General features: G+C 41.0%; 1 protein-coding gene and 1 long non-coding RNA gene across 19 annotated transcripts in view; one reads left to right on the forward strand and one right to left on the reverse strand.

Moving 5' to 3' along the window:
• Nucleotides 1-19533, reverse strand: part of LOC147648117 (uncharacterized) — a 42781-nt gene extending 23248 nt beyond the window's left edge. For 2 of the 5 annotated variants that reach the window (XR_015280779.1, XR_015280775.1), the window contains exon 1: nucleotides 19172-19530. This is a non-coding gene — a long non-coding RNA (uncharacterized LOC147648117). Of the gene's footprint in view, nucleotides 1-1279; nucleotides 7704-9456; nucleotides 9504-10751; nucleotides 15469-19171 lie in introns of those variants that run through there. The other 3 variants (XR_015280778.1, XR_015280777.1, XR_015280776.1) reach the window with 3 other exon arrangements.
• Nucleotides 1-23010, forward strand: part of LOC111940937 (coiled-coil domain-containing protein 171-like) — a 36934-nt gene that overhangs the window by 10985 nt on the left and 2939 nt on the right. For 8 of the 14 annotated variants that reach the window (XM_086868694.1, XM_086868695.1, XM_086868696.1 and 5 more), the window contains 8 exons: nucleotides 8474-8663; nucleotides 9868-10370; nucleotides 11132-11248; nucleotides 12091-12317; nucleotides 12943-13122; nucleotides 16566-16742; nucleotides 17248-17393; nucleotides 22736-22856. In XM_086868694.1, the coding sequence (XP_086724820.1) occupies nucleotides 9974-10370; nucleotides 11132-11248; nucleotides 12091-12317; nucleotides 12943-13122; nucleotides 16566-16742; nucleotides 17248-17393; nucleotides 22736-22763 (1272 nt within the window). In that variant the 5' untranslated portion in view covers nucleotides 8474-8663; nucleotides 9868-9973 and the 3' untranslated portion in view covers nucleotides 22764-22856. The remainder of the gene's footprint in view (nucleotides 1-8473; nucleotides 8664-9867; nucleotides 10371-11131; nucleotides 11249-12090; nucleotides 12318-12942; nucleotides 13123-16565; nucleotides 16743-17247; nucleotides 17394-22735; nucleotides 22857-23010) is intronic. The other 6 variants (XM_086868688.1, XM_086868690.1, XM_086868692.1 and 3 more) reach the window with 1 other exon arrangement.

Below are 23010 nucleotides of genomic sequence, written 5' to 3' on the forward strand. Positions count from 1 at the left end.
TTGCATCAGTAAACACTGTCAAAGCATGTAGTGGTTGTTGACTAATGACAGGTACAGATTCCATAGTCAAAGTAGTTTTGAGTAATGGATGTTTAGGGTAGTGGTTATCAATCTGATAGGATCTATTTAAACAGACCAACACAAGGTCATTGAGGATTCAAACATTGATTGAGTCATCCAGAGGGTATGGAATGATTACTTTGTCAGGTTCTTTTCCAGGAATTGCAACTGCTGGTTGCACTCCCTTTTGAATGACTCTTGCTACAGCCTCCATATGAGGGGGTTACTGTTCGATGCTCTCTGGCTGATAAAAATAGCCATTCAAGGATTTTGAGTGGATCAGACTGCCATTTACACCATTGACCTAAAAAGGCAGCAACTTCTAACTCAGTATTATACACAAAAAGTTGTAACAGTTGATCAGGATCAATATGATTTGCAGTCCTAGTACTTAGTTTTAGTGAAATTTTTTCTAAAGCTTGTAAAGCAGAACTTGTCAGGGTCTTTGATTCCTGGGGATCATGACCTCCTTGCAATAATGGAAACAGAAGTTGCATATCACTGTTGAGGATACCACAAATATGCCGAATCCATTGAATGTCTGCACCTAACTTCTGCACATCATTCAATGTTTTAACTTCTTTTGATATCAAAAGCTTTTGTGGTCTAACCATTTGTCTGCCTAACATCATTCCCAGATATTTCCAAGGCTCAGTTCTTTGTACTTTTTTGGGGGCCACAATTAATCCCATCACTGTCAATGCTTTTGTTAACTCACTGATTAAATCATCAGAAATGATTGTTTGTTGGCACAGAAGCAAATCATCCATATAATGGTATAGCATGCACTCAGGATGAGTTTTGCAGCATGGTCGCAGTGCCAAGTCCACATACTATTGGCAAATGGTGGGTGAATTCTTCATTCCTTGTGGTAAAACAACCCAATGATACCTTTGGGCAGGTTCTGGTGGAAGGCACAGAAAAAGATAACTTTTCATGATCATCCAGATGAAGAGGAATAGTGAAAAAACAATCTTTGAGATTGTTTATGACCACAGTGTCCCAGTCTTGAAGGAGCATAGCTGGATTGGGTAGTCCAGGCTCCAATGCTCCCATATCTTGCGTTGACATGGTGCCGGATTTTTTCCCCAGCCAGGTCCTGGCATCGAGCCAAGAGTAGGCTGCTCCTGGAAAGCAGGGCAGCTTAGGGCTTATGCTCTACAGCACAGGCTATCCAGCGTCGAGGGCAGGAGCAAGGACGAGGGAGAGGTCTTCCATGTGGCTTCCAAAAGGGATTTATTCTCTTGAAGGTTCCAGGGAAGAAAGACAAAAGATACAGGGGTACAGAAACTTATACATGGGGGACGAGCAAGGGGAATGTACAAATAATAAACCAATAGAGAAGACTTAGGGGAAGAACACAAGGTGGGGTTACATAATACAAAAACCGATGGGGAAGACAAGGGGAGGAGAGTGGGGCACATGGTCCAATGGGGCTTGGAAGAATAGGGGAATTCCAAAGGGGGCGGTCCAGGCAGGGGTTGACACAAGAGAGGATTGGTATTAGCTGCACTGTAAGAATTGCCTCAAAATGGAACACATAGTCCATTGGAGGTTTCTGTTTCCTTCCATAACCAAGGCATATAGGGATTTAAACTAACAGCCCATAATTGTAAATCCACAGTCTACACCACCCTGTCGTGCCTAAAAGAGTTCTGAGTTCTTTAACTGTCTGGGGTTTTGGGGTCTGGTATATTGCTTCTTTACCATCCCATCCTAAGGTTCTTTGTCCAGCACTAACCTCGTAGCTCAAATAAATAACTGTTTGCTTCATCATCTGGACTTTCTTCTGGGATACTCAATACCCTTGTAGACCCAAAAAGTTTAGGCGGCTACGTCCACTCCACACATGCCTCTTGAGTTTTGGTAGCTATCTGGAGGTCATCCACATACTGTAGTATCTGTCCTTCTCCTCATGGAGCTTCCTAGAATTCCAGATCTTTTGCTAATTGTTCTCTAAATATCGTGGACAAGTTCTTTTAGTACTCCCTGCAGGACTATGCACCACGTGAGATGAGTCTTCCATCCTGTTTTGGGACTTTTCCATTTAAATGCAAAAATTTTCTGTCTGGCCTCATGGAGAGGAAGGCAAAAGAAAGCACCTTCTAAATATAAAACAGTAAACCATGTTAGTTCAGGTGTTAACAAAGTGTAGGGCTTGGCAAACACTATGTACAAATCTTCAGGTATCTTATTAACAGCTCTTAAATCTTGTACTATTCAATTTGACCCATCAGAGTTTTTAACGAGTAGTATAGGAGTATTGAACTCAGACTGACATTCTCTTAATAACCCTACTTGCAAAAAAATTTCAATCACTGGACTGATTTCTCCTCTGTCTTCTTTCTTTAAGGGATATTGTCCAACTTTAACCAGCAGTTTTCCTTCCTTAAGTTTTACTTGCACTGTGGGTGCATTCTTTGCTCTTCCTGGTATGTTAAAAACCCAAATCCCAGGAAATACCTGATCTATTATTTTTTTATAAATCCCACTTTCACTTTCCATTTTAGCTTCATTATCAGCATCAAGCTTAACTATTTCATATATTGTTGATTCAACCTCCAAAGTAAGCTCCCCATTTTTAAATATTATTTTTGCTTCTAATAGTTCTAATATATCTCTACCCAAAGTGCTGATGGTGCATTGGGCATATATAAAAACCTGTGAATTCCCCAGTTTCCCAAGTTTATATTTCAATGGCCTGCAAAAATAGGCTCTTTCAGATTGGCCAGTTGTTCCCTTTACCATAACATAATCGTAGATTATTGGAATTACAGCTTGACTTAATACCAAATATGTTGCCCCTATGTCTATCAAAAATTAAATTTCTTTTTCTTTGTTCCCTAGTTTCATTATAACCAGAGTGTCTCCTAGGGTAAGATCCTCCAGTCCACCTCAGTCTTCCTGAACATGAGTAACTACTGCCTTCCCTTTTTGATCTTCTGTTCTTTGATCATCACTTTCTCTTCATCCTGGACACTGGCTTTTCCAGTGTCCAATTTTCTTGCAGTATGCACACTGATCTCTCCTTAGCCAGGGTAGTTCTTGCTTTGGTGACCTTTGTCCACGCCTCCCTTTTTCTTCTTCCTTTACTACTGCTACTAATTTTCTCATCCTTTCTTTACACTCTTCTTTGCGATTACTAAAAATTCTCCATGCCTCTTCTAGCAAAGTCTCCAAATCCCGTGCTGTCAGACTGTCACTCTATTGGGAACGACGAGAAGAACGACACGGACTCTCTTGCGAGTTGAACAAGAGAGTTCCTCCAAGGTTTATTACCTCAGATCTTCTTTTATAGACCAATACGTGAAGGTACAGAAAAGTAAAACTCTTATTGGTTAGTAAACTAACACATCACCATCATTGGTCGGTATATATATATATACCACCCCTCGACCTTCTCTTGCATGAAAACAAGAAACTGACAAACAGCACCTGCAAGGCTGTCTTCTGTCTCTGAGGATTGTTTTAATTCCTCCTTATGATTTCCCAGGCCACTTTCTCAGGCGAGACTGAGAAAGTTATGCAGCCTGCTATTCCACAGGCACTGTGTTCCCTGCTTTTGCTCATAGTTAGCATCCATATCAGACCCTGTAATTTCTGAAGTTTTCATCTGATGTCCCCTGTAGATTGTCCTATAAATAAACCCACTAATTGTTGTGTCCCTTCCCCAGACTCAGGATCTAAAGTTGTATGGTGACGCTTTGCATCTTGTAAATCTTCTAAAAATTCAGGTGTTTCAGAAGGACCTTGCTTAATTGCATACAGGACCAACCAGTTTGTTTTAGGAATTGCCCTTTCTAACCCTTTTACTATAAAATCTTGATAATCGTCTCTTTTTCTCATATCATAATCATCATTAGGATTCCATTGTGGATCCTGGAGAGGAAAAATATCATTAACTCTGCTTTGTGTTATTCTGCAAGCATTTTCTGCTAAACCCCCAGCTACCTTCAAAACCAATTGTTTTTCCATCCTGTTAAGGCATCCAACAACAGCTGGAGATCTAACCAGTCAGGTCAATGATGTTTAATCATAAACTTCAGCCTCTTTGCCACTTATTGGTTCACTTCAATAATGTTTAGCAATCTTTTCCCAAGCCTCTAAATCCATTGTACACAAAGGGATCTTAACTAACATTGTTTTCCCTTCAGAATTTACTGCCTCCCTCAAAGGTGCTTGTGTAATTTCTTTGGTTTGTTTCTGAGTCCAGGATATTGTAGGAGCCATTGGAGAGGGCTCCTCTTCCTCCCTGTCACTGCTAGGCAGTGGGAGAGATTTAGGGGTATGTAGAGTAATCGAAGCAGAGAATAAAGTAGAAACTGGAGCTGAACTTGGAAGAGAAATTGGAGTTGATTCAGCTGTGCTAAAAGCTGGAGCTGAAGTTGAAATAGAAATTGCTTTGGTTAAGGCTGGGGCTGGAGTTGAAACAGAAATATCAGGAGGTGGAATAAGAGCTGGAGCTGGAATTGGCGCTTTATCTGGAGTGGGGGATGGGACATTGTGGACATGATATTCTGAACCTGAGAGAATTTCAAGCTTTCATGGGCTGGTTGTTCCCAAGGGAAAGTCTTTGGGAACTTTTTCTTCTCTCAAGAACTGTTTGTGAAAATAAGGTTTGGTTTCCCAAAACAAGACACAGATGTTCTGAGAGTGTTTTCTCTCGTCCCACCAATGGGATGAGGGAGGTGTTGTTCCTTCTACCAATCAGGATAACCTGTAATCAGAACACCTTATAAAAGGGTTGAAAAACCCCAAAATAAAGGTTTTTCTGCCTCATGAAAAAACCTCTGGTTGCTGTGATTCTTGGAACCTTCACTCTATACTTCGCATCCTCTAGCAACAGGACATAAGCTGGAGTTTGGACAGAAATGTCAGGAGGTAGAGTAAGAGCTGGAGCAGGGGTTGAGGTTAATAGCCATCTCAAATTTGCTTCTCCTCTCATCCCCCCTTGCCTTTTAGGAGGAAGTTCAAACAGATCTCCCAAGTCTTGCTCCAGTGGAGCAGCTGGGTACACTTTGTCAGGGTGTGTACAGTGTTGATTTATGGAGCATGTACTACAACATAATTTTAGCTTAGCCTTGTTGTGTTTTTCCAGGGTCAATACCAAGGGGTCTGAAGGGGCCCAAGCCCACAGTCTCTCTGCCAGTCAGGATGGTTCCGGAGGGAGACAAGCATGTCAGCATACATTACCTCCTCTCATTTCTACTCCTGTCTCAAAAACAGCATAAGTTGTAAAAGAGTCTCATAATGCAAAGCTCCAGCTGAGGGCCACCTTACACCCCCCTCAAACTTGTAAAGTGGTCACCACTGTGTACAGAACTTAACAAGGGCCTTTTTATTCTCTGTACCCCCATAACCTACGAGCTCCTTCCATTGTGCCTAAATATACCCTCAAGGACTTGTTTAAGGATCTCTTTACTTTGGTTAGTTCCCATCACTCTTCTTTTCCTTAACCAGAACCAGCACTTTATTCTGATCCTTATTGTCTCCTCCTTTGCTTTCTGTCTTGCTTCCGCCCAAACCTAGCTTCACAGATCTTAACAGTCCTTTCCCAGTCTTTCTCCTGGGAACAACCCACAGCTCAGGTATTAAATGTGACTTTCCACACACCAGCTTCAAAATCTTTGGTTCTAAATCAGCTCTATCAGGGAGCTGTTGATACTGGATACACTCTTTGTACTGATTAGCAGAAGAACAATATCCTACACAAATTTCACGCTGCAACAGCACCCATGCACAATGCCAGCCCCTAGATGCACCAAAAGCTGCAGGAAGATTTCCACAAATACAAGGTATTCCATTCACTCCTTTTTGATTTTCTAAATTCTGCACAGCCTGCTGTTCCCAATCCAAAGCCACAAGTCCCCCAGCAGATGTCTGATAAGCCTTTTAAATATATTCTCTCATTTCCCCCATCTATCCACCAATTTACTGAATTCACAGACTCCCACGAGTTGAGCCCAAACCACTGAGGAAGAGAGATTCCCTCTATTTGTCTGGCCAGTTTGAATTCTCAGACCAAAGCTACTCTTATTCTAATTCTAGCAATTCTGCAAACACAGTCCCCGTACCCAGGATCACAACTAAGGTCTTATCAAGGGCTTCTACTCTTCCTTGCCAAACTAGTCCTATCCTTTGTCTGTCCTGGATTTACTTCAAAAACATTCATGTCTCAGCTCTCAGAGGCTAATCAGGTTTTTCAAGCACACTTCTAGTACTTCACTCAGTGTGTCCTGCACTTATAACTTTTGGCCCAAAATGGCAATGTTGCCTCAAAAATGCACCATAGTTTACAAAACACAAATTCAAGTCACACACAAACAAAGCAATTCATCCATCAGACTAACACCACAATCCTATAATTCTCGTGGGAAACACAAATATGCTATACTAAAGCATTCAACTTCTGTATCTCAAGTTTCACAGTCAAAAACACCCAGACAGTGAGCCTATACAACTCTTAAGAGTTCAGAGCCTTTTAACATGGACCTGGGTGTTACAGTAAATGCTGTTCCCTGTAACCAAAACACACACACACCACACAGCGGGGAGGGGGCCTTTATTAGGGGTTTTACACAACGTGCAGCACTATCAGGAGCTTCAATCACCCACTCATTTCATGCTAATAGCACATCTCAACAAACTCTCACAATCACTCTTGCAGCCAGGACACATTTGCACAACACAACAACCATAAACCAGGATTTGCCCTTACAGCTCCTAGCCCCAGATTGTTAGCAAACTGAGCCCTCTACAGCACAACATATGGTAAAATCCGCTTCTGCCAGCAGCCGAAGCCTGAGTCCCCCTGGCCAGGCACAACGGCTCAGCCCTCTGCTGGCAACCAAATTCAGCTGACCAGATACCAGTTCTACTTGCAAGCACTTTAGAAAGGCACAGGTTGTGCATGGGACGTCTCCCTGGATTTACCAACAGCCTTTCCTAACGACGCATATGCCTTACAGGTCTTTGTTTAAACTGTTTTAATTTTTTTTCTTTAAAACATGCCCTTTTGTCCAGAATTTTAGTAGTCAGGAGTCCTTGTCTGCTGCTGGATAAGCAGGCTGGCCAGCAGAGCCCACTCTTTCAGGAATATCGCAGCAGTGCCCAATAGGGGTCCACAACCTAAGCTGGTCTCACAGCTGAGCAAAGCCTGGTCCTGCCTGGCTTGCCAAAATGAATTCCTAAAAACTGATATGATCACGGACAAAGACCCTCTAACTGATTAAATTTAGAAAGTGGTATGTTTATTCACTGGTGGGTGGCATGGGGATCACCCCCAAAAGGGTGACCACCTCAAACAAGGTTCTCTTCCCTCTATTTCCCAAAATCTCACATACAGTACATATGCATAACTCCAGCACCTCCCCACTGAGTACTAAAATGAGGCTATTAGTTCTTCACATGTGCGCAGTTCTATTGATTTGGGTTAGTGGTCTTGAATTGGGTCAGTGGTCCCGGAAGGATGAAGTCAGGAAGGTTTTCATCTGGTCTCTGTGACCCTGTGGCACCATCCAAGGCCCCCTGCTTGGTGATCAATTGGTGTAGAGTCCAGGTGATGGCCGTTGTTCTCACTGGTTTCAGTCTGCTCTTCTAACTTCTCTAAGTTCTCACTTACTCCACTTTCTTCTATAAAAAAGCTCAAAATAGCATACAATATAACAATTAGCTCTGGCTTAAGCATTTAATAATCATTAAATTATCATTTGCTTATTTGACTTACACCTTGATCATTATAAATTGCTTCTAACCATTAGCTAAACCTTAACCCTTCAAAAATCATGATTCACAGGTGTATGCATTTGGAGATAATTTTTGCCTTGGTTCATTCCTCCATTTAGTTTAGGAGGTGCAGTGTTAAACAAGAGTAAATTACTTCATGCTTGTTGAAAACACATCATAAACTTCTGAGCTACTTGTAAGGAGAACATTCTCTATGTTAGAATTCCCTGAAATGGAACTTAATAATAATCTGGAATGTCTTGGCTTTTCAACACACAAACAAAACACACACAAAAAAAATATAGGCTATTTTTTAATGATCGTTTGCAGTAATCACAAACTTCTAAAATATATACTTGGATAATTTACTAATTTACTAAAATATAATAAATTGTTTAAAAAAAAAGTATGAAGTGTCCAGCTGAGGTTTCCTACAAAGAGGGTGGCAAACATCTGCAAGGTGGTATAAGGATGGCAAAACCAAAATCAAATAAAGCACTTTGTTTCAAAATATGTTTCAGTTTTGTTTTGAGAAACATGTAATTAATTTGCCATGAAAGGGTTTTACTTAATTTTAATAAAAATATTGAAGAAATTACAGTTTAGATTTTAGTCTGGAATAGTCTGTGCTTTAAAACATAAGGTGAAAAGGTAAATAATAATCTCTTCTTAAATGATTGTCATACAGATATCTCATCTAGAATGTATTTGCAAGCAACAAGACTGACACTATGAATGACCTTCAACAGAACCAGGAGGATGCTTTGTAGAAAATGTCTGAGCAGTTAAAAGCACAGGCACATTGCTTGCAGAAAGGAAAGCAGTATCTTGAAAAGCAATACTCAAATCTCCTTGCAGAAGTTGATGCAAGAGCACAGGTATGGTACTGTGAACTTATAATTTTTTTTTCTTTAAACATTTAATGGATTATTTCAGTAGTTTAAGCCCCTTTGCAGTTTAAAGTAATTTGGAAATTTTAATGTATTTTTAAAGTAAAAAATACCCACCAAACAACAAACCAAACCATCACTGTGCAAATATTGACATCATTTACGATAAGAAACAAATAACTTTGTTGAAGCATTCTGAAGAGAATTTGGTCTACAGCCCCAGTTCAGAAGCCTGATTTGGTCTACAGTTGGTTTTTTTTTTTTTTTTTTTTTTTTCTGAGAATGGTAAAGCTGTAAGATCAGGTTTGGTTGTTTTAAGAATTAGGAAGGGAGGGCAGCAGCTACTTTTTCAGCATCATCATTTGCAGAGATTGTATAGAGTAACAATAATGTGGTGTCACCTGGGGATTAATTTAATTATATATATATGTACTGCCCCTAAGAACAGTGGTAGATTTCAACAGTGTTAGGTGATTCTGTTTTCAGTGAGAAGTGGTTTAAAAGTGTAAAACTGTCACTGCTTGTTAGATGAGTTATTTGCAATCCAAAATGTTCCCTGTTATTCCACAGCCACTGTTTACTGTCTTTAACATCACATTCCTTCACACCTGTTTCAAGTAAAAGCATTGTAAATAAAGGAAATAGATGTCCCTTGTTATTTGTGAGTTACTGAAACTTACTTTATCAGAATAATGCTGTATTTGATGCAGATTTCAGGACTGAAAGTCTTTGCATGCTGAAAAATTTAATCTGTCTAGTTTCATGTTCCAGCCTTCCTTACCTCTTTCCTCTCACACTGGCTTCAGGCTTTGTCGATCAGTGTTCTCTCTGAAATTGGAGAATGTTATTACTGTTGTTAAGTCAACTCATAAAACTGTACTGTGGGCACACAGGTGGTGTTGGACCTTCTGTGAGCTGTCACAGTATTGGTGGATTGTTGTCAGAAATCAGGAGTCCATTTGCAGTTGATGATCGTGCAAATTTCCCTCATACCATTGATTTGGCTTCATACATCTGATTCTGTAATTGTTTACTAGAAGAGATACTTTCATCAACATCATTACTAACAATTTTTGCTCCTTAAATGCATCATTTGAATGGCAAAATTAACAGTTTTCTTTTACCTCTTGTCTCAATAAAAACCCTCTAGTTAAAATTTCTTCCATTTTTGTTTGGTTTGTTTCTGTCACAGGAATGCGAAGAAACATCACAGAAAAACAGGCAAAAACTGTATGGCCTTGAACAAATGTGCGAGAAACTGGCCCAAGAAAACAATTCTGTGAGAAATACATTATCGAATGTTTACAAGGACCACTCATCTCTGCTGGCAGCCTGTGCACTGCTGTCAGGGGCCCTGTGTCCTCTCTATGGCAGACAGTGTGCTGTCTTTCCAAAGAGACCTTCTCCAGGACCAGGTGAACCTCCGTGAATTAGTGAACCAGGAGATCAGGACCCTCCTTAATGCTCTCCCTACTAACGTGGAAAACAATCAAGATGAAGCAAGGCTGAGGCAGAGAAGAGCCAAACACCTGGTTTATGTGTTCCGAAGAGCTGTGATAGCAGTTCTGGCCTCCAACAGGCTTAGAGCTCTGGCCCAAAATTCTTGCTCCTTTTTTGTCTGGACAGATGGCTCAAGAGGAAGCCTTGGAATTCAAGTTTGTGTGGGAGAATCCAGAGGCAGGCATCATGGGGCACGTAAGTGGAATGTTCTTAAAGTGATACATCAAACTACATGGTTAGGGAATAACAAAGAGCAATATTATTATTATTATTGTTGGGCATAAAGACACATTTAATGAAATTTTGAAAAATATTATTTATGGATTTATGTTTTTTATGTTTCTTGACAAATGTATTTCACTCTAAGAGGAAATGCCTAGTCTGTTAAGTGTTGCAAGTAAAATTGCAATTATACACATCAACTCAACATTGTCTGATATCCTTGATATTTGTGTTACAGTTTTCAGAACCAGGTGCTATAGCATCTTCTCTGTGGTAATTATCTTGCAATGTTCCTAAATTATTAACCATCACCTTGTTTTTTGTTTTTTGGGTTTTTTTTAAAAAGGTATTTCCTTTTCTTTTTTTAATAATTTTTAATATTTATTTCCTACTAAAACCCACAAAAAATGATTCCTGATTCAGGTAAAATATTAGCATAGGATTTTGAAATTGTCTTTAGAGATTATGTCTACTTGTCCCCTTCTGTTGCCAGACCAGTTGATGCTTCCCCCTCTAAGGATTAATGGTATCAAAAATGTTTTTCAAATTAGAAGATTCATCTACTTTTTTTAATTTGTAGTAGTTCTGGAAGCATGATTAGTATGGTCTAAACTGTCCTGATTAATTTGCAGTTTATATGCTTATTTTTGGTTAACTTCTGAAAGAGCTGGAGATAGCAGTGTGCCATATCCTAATGTTTCAGTTATCCTGCTAGCTGCAATTCTGTTTCACAGGTTTTGAAGAGGAAGGAGTTGACTGTATTGAAGCACTTGATTGGTTGACTAGCTCTAACCTCTATGCTGCAATAATCAGTTCCCTCTCTGAACTGCATGACATTCTCAGCACACCAGGTAATTCTAACAGTTTATTGTTGTAGCAGAAATTTATTAAAAAAATAAAGAAGTCAGGGTGGTCACATAATTTCCAATTTTAGGATTTTATCTAAATTATTCTGGATCATAGCTCTGAAGAGATATTTCTGAATATTATGATAGATACCTTTGACTAGAGGTTATATCCTGAGCTAGTCAACACAAATTTTAGTGGGGCTGTTTCCCAGAAGGAGTAACTTTATTGCTGGGTAAAATAATAACCCTCTTCTACATTCTCTGAATGATCACATCTCATGTACTGTTGGAACAGATTCGTTTTCTTTAATGGCTGATAGGGTATTTTATCCTTTCAGTATATGAAGCCATGGAAGCAGAAAGCTGGAGAGTGTTTGTGGAGTTTATTTGCAGTGAGAACAGAAACAGGCTCCCTTGGTTTATCTGCATTGCTGCTATCCCTGGTTCTTTATTAACCTGTAGTTTTAGAGTCCCCTCATTTTTGTCACAGAAAAAAGGGTATTAGAAGGGGGAAAAATTATATGAATAAAGGAAAATAGCAGGACAAAAACAAGGCGATGCATTTTCCAAAAGGCTAAATGCTAAATTGCTATAAAAGTTGCCCTTTAATCAAATGTGTTTAGATTCAGTTTTAGGCACTTTCTTCTTTGATCGTGCTGTTTCCAATAAACTGATTTCATATCCTTAAAAAGCAAAGTTTGAGCCATGTTTCAATATTCACAGTATTCTGTGTTTCAGAACATTTACAGGTTCCTTCCTGTATAAATGAAGAAGAACCAGATATTACAAGAAACTGAAACTAATAACGTGCTTGATGTTTCCTTTTTTGTCATTGTTTCTTAAAGATCCAAACTCCTGGCTTTCTGGACACTCACTTATCAGTGCAGCCAGGAACTCCTTTTCAAAACTGATGGACAATCTGAGCGTATTGATGGAGACAGTTCAAGGGAAACCTTGTGGCTGCAGAGCTTACCTGGAGAGGGACTCCCTGATACAGAGGCTGGCTTGTGGACTTCACAGAGTGAATGCCCAGGCCCTGGAAGCTGGATTTTATGACAGACTGCCCATCACAGTAAGCAGATTTACAGTCCTCCTTCATGGAAACAGAAGATTTACAGAAACAAGAAGCTCCCTTGATAGGACCCTTTATTTTGCTGGTGATGAGTCCATGAAAGTGAAGTAGCACTATATGGACACTGTATGGACACTCAGAAGTTGGTTTGTCACACATTAGTGTGTGAATAGGTCTTTCCTTTTATTGACAAGGAATTTTTGGAGGCAGTTCAGTGTATCCAAGTAAAAGTTGGGTTTATTTCAAGTTCTATCAGAACTCTATTAGCTTATAAGAACAAATTTGCTTTTGGCTTGATGGAAATGTCAAGGTTGCTTTTTATTAATGTCTTCTATTTTCTAATGTTTACCATGCTATCTTTCAGTAAAGATAACCTTCTTACCTTTAACCAAAATGAAAGGATAAACTCTTTCTCTCATAATTTTTTATAGTAGACTTTAGGTGAAAATAGTACTTCCTTGTAATTTGCAGGTGAGAGGTTAAAACTTTTGCCCTTGTGTATGTCTCTTAGAGAATGAGGAAAATTATAGTTTTGTCTTAATTTTCTTGGGTATTAAATATGATTTATTTTATTGCTAAAATAGCAGATTTTATAGCCCATCAACTTGTTTTTGCTTGCTGACAGAGAAACATAGCAATCTTGCAGCAAGAAGTATTTAAATTATCACGAAGGCTTCATACAGCAGAGGTAGAGTCCCACTCACTGCACCTACAGCTTGCAGAATTCAAATGGACTTTCAATGAGATGCAGAAGAATACTGAAAAAGCCCACAGATTTCAAAAGCAATTAAATGCACTTCAAAATGTAAGTATATCTGATCTAGAGACTCTCTTGCTCAAAAGAGATTCTCCTTTCTACACATTTTTTTATTTGTGTTCTTTTGGAAAACAAGCATAAAATTGATTTACTTTTAACAGAATTTTCCAGAAAACTTGCCTTGTAAATGTCACTAAACTAGAAGTCAGATGTATTGAGAAATACCTCTTTACCACTGAAGTTTCGTTTTGATTTGTAGAAGGGGGTATTGTGTATAGTTTGGTCTTCAGCAATCCAGGTTCTCCCATTTTTTGGAAATGTTGATGTGATTTAGGTATCCTAAAAGAAAATTTCACTTCAACGGAGAGTAAAGTCAGCTGAAATGAGGGTATTCAATAAGAATGTTCATGAAATATAAATATAGCAGGTTAAACTCTGTATTGTTACCGCTGAAGATGAATAGATCACACGGATACAGGTCGAGGTATGGTGAAAGAAAGAGCAGAGTTTATTTTTCCTCCCAGGATTTATAGGCTTCTTACCATGGCCAGGGATTGGATGGTCAGGATAACACTTTCTCACTGCACTGGCCATGAGAGATGTCCATCACAAGACGTGTAACAGGAGGAATATACACATATCTATGTTTACAGTTACTCTCCTGGGAAAGTCCTTAGAAAACTATGTTAGCAAGCTCAGAAGCTGAGTTTTCAGGGCGACATCTCACCCTTTTTGGTTTAACAAAAAGAAAAGAAAAAAGAAAAATGAACAAAGAAACTACCAGCATTATAAACAATCAAAAAGATAAATAATAGAAAAATACAATACTCCATACAATCAGAAGGCTGTAATTTCAGGGTGATATCTCACCGTGTCATTATTACAAAAAAAACCAAACCAAACCAACAAACAAAAAAACCAGAAAAACAACAGAAACCCCCAAAAATAAATGAAACAAATGTCCAACATCAACACCTGCTTGTGTATGGCTCCCAGTTTGGTCACAGAGGCAAAATCTATGGCCAAATTGAAAGGTGCCTGGGAAAACTTATGAAATGCTATGACAGCAGTCTGTAATTCTATCAATTGGGCTGATCCAGCCTCATGACTCTCCAAAAAAAACCAAAAAAACAAAACAGCGACATCAATGGGAAGATTAATATCAAGGAACAGAAACTGCTCGCAGGACCTCCTCCAGCATCTACTGTGCCTCTGGGGTCACTGTCAGAGGTGACTTTAAATCAGAGTCCCCGTTTAAGAGACAAAAGGGAGAGAGTTGTGTCGTGGTCAGTCCCATATAAGGACACAACCGTGTGAAAGTCCATTAATATTTGGACATCATTCATGCAGTGTCTGCACTGAATGAAAAAAAAATAATTGCACCTCCAGATGCGGGACCTTGGTCTGCCACAGGAGGTGACGGGGGAGGGCCGGCTCCAGCCGCAGGCTCGGATGATGCCTGGGAACCCGAGGCGGGGGGGTTTGGAGGCAGCTCGGCATGGCCTGCCTCCAGCGCCGGGAAGGACCGAGGCGCCGGTAGAGGCACAGCGTGCAAAGCCGCAGCACCGTCCTGCTCTGCTGCCAGAGAACAACCCGGGCTCGCAGGAGGGGAATCCGACAGCATGGGGCCAGCAGAACCCACCCCCACGCCCCACGAATCCGGCGCGGGGGGCCCAGCGCTCGGAACCGCCCCTCACAGTGGTTCCTCAGGGGCAAAAGGTCCAAGAAGCGGTGCCGGCCGCTCCTGCACTGGACCAGCGTGCGCGGCTGCCGGCACTGGGTCCGGGCCCTGCCCGTCCCCCGCCGCAGGGTACAGCACGGCCCAGCCGCAGCAGGGACACGGGACTGACCGTGAGGCCGGTGCCATCCCCCGTTCAAGCATCCCCCCATTGGTCTGCGCCGGGAGGACACACGCAGGAGGCAACCCCACCCCTGGCTTCCACTGCTGGGGCGCCGGCCAAGGCGGGGATACACCCCCCCGTTCTGCGGCGCCCCTGACAGCCCGCTGGCAGGGATCCAACCCCACCCCGGGCCTACACTGCCGGGGTGCCGGCCGAGGCGGGGTCACGCCCGCCAGGCCCGCGGTGCCCCCGTTCAGCCTGCTGGGGGCCCCAGTGATTCCGGGGGAGCCGACCTCAGGACCCGGCCTCAGAACACCGCCGCAGCTTCGCCAGATCCCCAGCAGCCGGACCACCCGGGGCTCAGAACCGACCAGCAGAGCCTCGAGCAGGGAATCACCTAAAGCGTCCCGAGCCGACTGCGAAAAAATCGCCTCAACCACAGGGAAAAACCCCTCAATTCTGCCATACTCACACAATTGCTGAAAGTCAGCATACGACACATCAATCCCTCTCTGATCAGACACCGCATGCCATATCTCCATTACCAGGCCCTCTGTAAGAGAAAGCCCCAAACCATCCATAGCCACAGGCTAGACAGTACTGTATAACCGTCATGTGCAAGACACGTCGGAGGTCACCAGATGTTACCGCTGAAGATGGATGGATCACACGGATGACCTATCCATCTTCAGCGTGGTGAAAAGATGTGTGTGAAAGAGGTGTGTTAGCAAGCTCAGAAGCTGAGTTTTCAGGGCAACACTGTATGTATGTTGATGAATGTTATAATAAATAAGATACTGATTTTGGTGGGCCTGTTTCCCTGAAGAAGTACCTTCATGGCAGAGGGGAAAAAAAGCCTTTTCCTACATTCTCAGTAGCAAAAAAGCACAAAATTCCCCTGAGTCTTTTGCTGTTGCGGCTTGACTTACTGAAACACTGTGGGTTCCCCACCCTGAAGCCTAGTTGGTAGAACCTGTCAGTGTGTCCCAATCCAAACACTTCTAAGCAGAGAATATCTGCTACATGATGGAAGGATCCATCGTCCTTCCTGTTCCTAACTGGTAAAATGGATTTTTTAATTTTTTTTTTTTTTTTTTTTTAACTCAAAAATATCTAATCATCTTCAGTTTTGTTCTTAACAGGTTTTATTCCCTTAGTATTTTGGGACAGTTAGATGAAAATTCACACTTTGAAAAGTAAAATGAAAAGTCACATTTTAGATTGTAGTTTGAATGCAGAAGGTGACTTTCCTTAAAGAATTATTTCTTCTTTCTGGAACAGTGTTTGGAGGAGAAAAACAATCCACAAATGTGTTTACAAGGGTTAATAAGCTATCCAGTAAAATTTTGAACATTGATTTGCATAATTTTCCTTCTAAATATTGAGGTTTTGCATCCTGGGTTGTTAATTTGAATAGAATAATGAATGTCAAGACTTTACATGAATATTCTTTATAAAAAAACACAGTAATTATCTGGTCTGCCATTTTATTGTTCAGTGATCTGTCTTCATGTTAAAAAGCCTCAATACTAATCCTAGGCATGTGTTTATTTTAAAATTTGGTATGTTTGCAAATGGAACACAGGAAGTCAGGTAGGGAAACCGCTGAATATAGTTACAGAGTAAGACACAACTTCTTTCTCTTTCCAGAAAATAATCACCCAAGACAATATACGTGACAAGCTGGATAAAGCTTTGCAGCGTGAGCATGAGGCAAGATTGCTTTTACAAGAACACCAGCAACGGCTTCAGGAGTTAAGTGATAGACTAGAATTGCACACATGTGCAGACCCAGATAGAAACCAAGTCTCAAAGGCGTCTCTGATGGTAAGATTATTCTTCTGGAACAGTCACCAGAGTTTTACCTTTTGTTAAATAAATCAAATAGTGCAGTCTTTGTGTAAATAAAATAACAGGAATAAATACACAGACACTGCTCAGTCTGCTGGACTTTTAGGCTACTGAGAAAACACTTCAACAGCTTTTTTTTTTTTTTATTTTTTTTTTAAGTTATGGGTATTTTATTCTTAAAGATGTAAGAAAAAGTCTTCAGTGGGGGTTTGTTTTGGTTTTTTTTTTGCCGACAATCATTTTGTTTTATAAAACACATTACACAGTACATAGCAATATACTAAAATATACTAAAAACAGGGGGGCAGGAGGTGGGGTTCTGAGTCAGTAATGCTTTTGCTGGGAAATTCATAAAACTTTAGTATGCAGTGCTTCAAATCTACTTCACAATCAATTTGTCCTCCACACTGGTCAGTAGTCAATGGCATAAAGTGAACTTTATTTGGGCTGATAAGTAGCTCTGCTCTCTGACTGCTGACAGAGCCTCCATGATGCCACAGAGGAGCTGAGGAGAAGAGACCAAGTCCTGAATCACCAGAAGAGTCTCCTGAAAGACATGGAGCAGGACCGGCAGTGGCTGCATGAGACTCTCCAGGAGGCAGAACGTGCCCTCCAACAGGCAGCAAAGTGAGCCCTGGGGATGCCCCTTAAAGTGAAAAAAAAATTCAGTTCCCAATTCCATGGGCTGGGTTTTAGACCTGGCCAGTGTAAGGCTAGAAAAGTACATCTATCTCTTTTTTAAAAAAATCAGGTATAGTTGTCGTTCTAATTGAATGGCGGGAAAGAACGACACGGACTCTCAAGGGAGTCACAACAGGAGAATCTTCTAGTTTATTGCTTTAGGCTTGTTATATAGATTAGTTCGTGGAAAGTACAGAAAGGAAACTCTTATTGGTTAGTAAAGTGCTACATCACCATCATTGGTCAGTGGGGCACAACACCCTCTGACTCTTTCTTGCAGGGAAAACAAGAGGACAGACAAACAGCACCTGGCAGTTGTTTTCTGTCTCTGAGGATTGTTTTGAAATCCTCCTATGAATTTCCCAGGCTAGCTCTCAGGCAGGACGGAGAGGCCATGGGGCCTGCAGCCTGCTCCAAAGGTAGCATCCACATATAGTATTCTTAAAACAAACGTGTCAGTTCAGAATACTAGGTCATACATTTTATACAGTTATGACATAATAGTGCTCCAAATTCTGGGTGCTGAAATAACTGGCAAACAAAATACCTGTGCTGTTTTACTGATCTGACAAAATCTCTTTGGCAGATCCTTAAAGTTGTGTTTATTTCAGAAAATTATTGTATGTTCTCTGTGTTTCCATGCCATCTTGCTATCCTGCCGTTACTGACTGTAGCCACTTGTAGGGGTGCAAGAGCTGCTAAAACGTGACTCCGAGCAGATGCAGCCTGCTTCTGTAACCCTTGCCCTAGTTCTTTAATTGCCTGGACTAACATTGCCGGTATATTAGACATCCTTTCTCATGCCTCTTCAATAGTCCAGTTAGTATTTAGGGAATTTAAAACTGACCTGGTTGCTGGATTGCAATTCTGTAATGCACATTGTTTTAATAATGCTCCCCTCATATATTCAGGAACACTTGCCCGCTCTATTGCTGCAGCCACTTTATCAGTAAATGTTCCAAATGGCTCATCTTGCCCTTGTTTAATGCCCATATAAGATGGAATACCTCCTGGCTCTTTAATTTGGTCAAATGCAGCTTGCACTAATCCTTGAATCGGTGTAAAGGTTACGGGACATGCTACTTCCAATACAGCGTCTGCTATTTCCTGATCTCCCTCTTGCAGAATATTCCATGCCAATGTAGCCCATATCTCCCTTCTTTCCCGTGCAATAGCCCCACCTAACTCACGCCCTACCCCAGGGACAGATTTATTTCCCATAGGGGAGGATGGTAACGGTGCCAAAGGCTCTGTTCCAGAATCAAGGTTAGTAGGTGAAGGAATTTGAGACGGCCCAAAAGGATTAGCAGCTGCAGCAGGGGTCAGTGACTGCGTGGGGGGGGTCAAGATTACTGTGTTCGTGGCAGGTGGCAATGGACACTCATTAATTCCCTCTAATAATCTATTTTTTGACATAGCTGCAGATGCCTTTGTGGCAGCTGCCTGTTCAGCCTGATGCTGCAAGAGAGCATTATGAACTGTCCACCACAGTTTTCCCAATTTTTTAGCAGTTTTATCATCATCTATAACAGCTTCCCACAATTTATCTCCAAATTTTCGCCACTCACTGAATTCATGGACTGTATGGGGATTTTGAAAACAACCCTGAGCATACCCAAGAGCAAGAAGTCCAGCAAGCTCCTTGCGCAAATCAAAGTCTTTAACCTGTCGCTTTTCTAAAAAGCAGGTAAATAAATCATATGCTGCTCGCCTTTCCATCTTACCGTCAGCGCTCGCTGTTGCAGCCCCTACAAGGTTTCGGCAGCACGTTACGGCAGGACTCTCCTCTGAGGTCACCTGGGGCGCGTCACTGTTGCTGTGTGATCAGGACTCCCCTGTGAGGTTGCCTGGAACGCAGCACAGCTGTTGCGTTTCGCCGTCCTTGCTGCAGAGGACCCGTCCCCTGTCGCCAACTCCCTTGGCCGACTCCGACTCCTTTTTAAGGTCCCAAAGGTCCAAAGGTTCCAAGGGTCCCAAAGGTTCCAAAGGTCTTTAGGGTCCCAAAGGTCCCTGTTGTTCGGGCGCCATTTGATGAGTTCGGCGGGAAAAATGCAGCACTCAATATGAATGATCAGCAAGTCTCATTTATTGGTAACTCTAAAACCACTTATATAGCATCAATAATTAGGCTCATACATAGTGCAAAAGCAAGCTCATTATTGGATATTTCATTTAAGGTCAACTCCACCTAATTCCACATTCCTGTGATCGCTCATCTATGCTGAATTCACATTCTTCTGATCACAGCATCCTGTTCTCAGTTAACAGTTATCACTAAGGTCTTCCTAACTTTGCAACATCTCACACTGACTGTACTCTATTGTCTAATTCTTTCCCAGCTAACTGCTGCATGGGAACGTGACCTTTGCTATCTAGCCATTCCTCTATATCTTTCCATAACTGCCTCTGAAGGCTTTCATAAAGATCCCCTTTTATATTACCTCCCTACTAAAATTATCTCAAGTTTCATTTCCAGGTTGGGAAAAAGGCAACATTGCCATCACAGGCAAATGTCACGCATAATCCCACTAATCCATTCATCAAGGTGTCTTCAGTTTGCTGAGATTTTTATCCTGCTAGCTCGGTGGGAATGTGATTGCTGTCCAAGAGTTTTTTTTCTATTCAGGAAACTCAAGATACTTGCTTAGGTTCCTCTTTTCTACAGACACAGGCTATTGTAGTTGTTGAGAAAATGAGGAGCACAAACCATTCCTCAGGAAAACTCCAACATATCTTAGAAATGTTGATCCCAGTAGGCCTTAGGCCCTTGTTCTGCCAATTGACTGGGTGTCTTAAAGGACACAGACACCAATGAAAAGAAAGGTCATATTTTACTAGGAATACTATGGCAAAAGAAAAGTAAAATGATGCATTCAGTAAAACTACATGCTTGGCTTTAGCAACAAGCAAAAACAAGCAAGGTGGTCTCATTACTATGAGACTACTATAAGACTACTATTACTCATTACAAGAGACAGGATAGTGATTGAGAAAGATCCATCACCAATGGCCTAAACACTTCACCATCATCCAGAGTCCACGGTTGCTGTGGAGCCCCGTTTCACAGAGAGGACCTGGAGAACCCTTCACCAGCAACCGAGAAAATCCTACACGGTGCATCCGCCTGTAGTTGAGGCCTCCAAATTCACCCTGAAAGTGGGCACAGCTTTTATAGGCCCAAATCACCAAGTCAAAGTGACTTCATTACATTTTTAGCACAGGAACACCTGGATCTGATGGCACACTTCCCGACCAGCAGAGGCCAGGCCTTGGCCAGAGCCCAGGCCTTGTCTGGAAGGATTTCCCCTCAAATATCCTACAAACAAGCCTCTATTCATGTCAGTTGGGAAAATGTCTTAAAATTAGGGATTTCTTGCAGATAGCTACACAAGGTTATGTGTAAGTTTCTGAAGCACTGGTTTGGTGGTAAACAGCTGGCCTAAGCGTCTCGGTCATCTATTTTTAGCTAAATAATACTGATGGTGTTAGTCACATAATGCCCAGGGTTCATCTTATAAGCCAATTTTGGCTGAGGCCTGCTGCTCAGGCCTAACTACCTCCGCCCTCTACGTGGGTTCACTTTCACAAACAAAAGTATTTGTTTAAATTGCAATAAGCTGTATCTAATTATATTAAATCTGTGTTATAATAATTTAAACTCTATTCGATTTCATTTTTATCTGAATGTACTAAACGTAAAATGCTAGGCAACAAAACCAGGCCTAGATTTTCTGTCCTGTGAATACGTGAAAGGGTTAAAAGCACTGTGCCTAGGCATACTTGGGCAAGAATAAGATACATTACAACACAGAAACTAGCAAAAATTAGTCACAAGCTAGAGATACAGGATGAAACTTGACAAGAAATAGGAACAGAACTTGGAAAAATGAAGGACAGAGCTTGCTAAAACCAATGAGGAAATCGCTGAAACAGCTCACAAGAGACTGAGCATGCCTAGAGAAGAAAGCCTGTGCTTTGCGTGTGCTAAAGACAGTAATGAGTTTTAAGAAATAGTTTGCATAACCACACTTTTCTAAGGAAAACAATGAATATGCATACAGTATATCCATATAATGTAATCTGCTGTGTACCTGCGGGTGCACTGTTAGGAGGAGTGATCCCCGTGCACCAGCACGCTGAATAAAGCAAATCCCCGCTTCTTGAACTTTGTCTAGGAAGTGTGTCTTGGCCCAGTTCGGGGCAATTCATATTCTGCATACAAACCCTAAAAAATCCTGCTGGCTTGCCCTGGCAGCACTGAATGCAGAGATCTCTCCATCCTCACCTATGCAGAAGTTACTCTGGTGCCGTAGCAATGGTTACATAATTTAAACTGTCTCTGACCTCTGGATTCTGGTACAAATTAGTAACTAAATAATAGATTTTGAATCTGGCCTTTCTATTCAATGCTTTTATTAGACTGAAAAGATTAGAGTTGTCTACTCTCTCTTCTTACCCTGTGGTTGTGATGAAAGGGAAGAATATTCACATTATTTGCATTTGAAAAGATGCAAGAAATTGGCAAAGAATTGGAGTTATTCTGCCTCACAAAAGATAGGATAAGGGTCATCATCAAGCCCAGACAGAGCAGGTGTGTGTTCATTAACAGATCCTCCAAAACAGTTATTAGTATTTGTTAGTACTACTTAGTTCAGTGTTGGTTCTTCCTTTCAAGAAAGCAGATTCTTTAAAGGTCTGGAGTGAATATTTAAACATTAGAACATTAGGCATTTAAACAGTACAATAGTTAAACATTAGAACTATACAAGACTCCCAGAAACCCAGTGGTGAGAGTGAGAACTTTGCATTAATGCTGATTGGCAGCTGAATTTTTCACAAAGGCATATCAAGAAAACTCTAAGATGGAATTAATTAAAATGGAAATTGCAGACACAACTAGATTACAGAAGACAATTGTAATCTACTCACCTGGTACAAATCACTACGGAATCATTGAATTCAAAACCTAGCTCAGTGCTTGCTGGAGGACATCCATGTCCTGATTCCAAAGTGTTTCACACAATTTGTGCTCTGCCATTTTAATGGTGCCAGTAGAAATTATGGTCTTCCTGTAATCAACTTATTAACAACTACACAACATAATTAGTAAATTGTATGCAAACTATAGGATTGGATTTTTTTTTTTTTTCCTTTTCATTGTGTAGTTTCTGTTTACCTCGGATATCAGCAAGAGTTTTTAAAAGGATATATTGTTTAGTAGAAGGTATATTTTAATTGTTTGGTTTGTGATTACTTTTTAAAAATAAGAGCCTTCTCTTCCTGCTCAGAACAAGAATGTCCATCCTAAAACAGTGACATGGGTTCTTGTGACCAACACAGTAAAAGCTGAAATGATATTTTCAAGAGGTGAGCCCAAGCTGAGGACATGCAAACGTGAGAAATGTTTAGGTAGGTCACACTTTTTTCCTTCAAGTAAACATGGACCCTTTTGTTCTCCCAACAAGGTTTCTCCCCCAAATTATCACATATTAATAATTTAATTTCATTCTCAAAAATCTATGAAGAGAAAAGTAAATGTTTTTTACTTCTCAGGTAGGGAAAG

The sequence above is a fragment of the Cyanistes caeruleus genome, chromosome Z (genome assembly GCF_971803275.1).
Source record: "Cyanistes caeruleus chromosome Z, bCyaCae1.hap1.1, whole genome shotgun sequence".
In the NCBI taxonomy this organism is placed as follows: Eukaryota; Metazoa; Chordata; class Aves; order Passeriformes; family Paridae; genus Cyanistes; species Cyanistes caeruleus.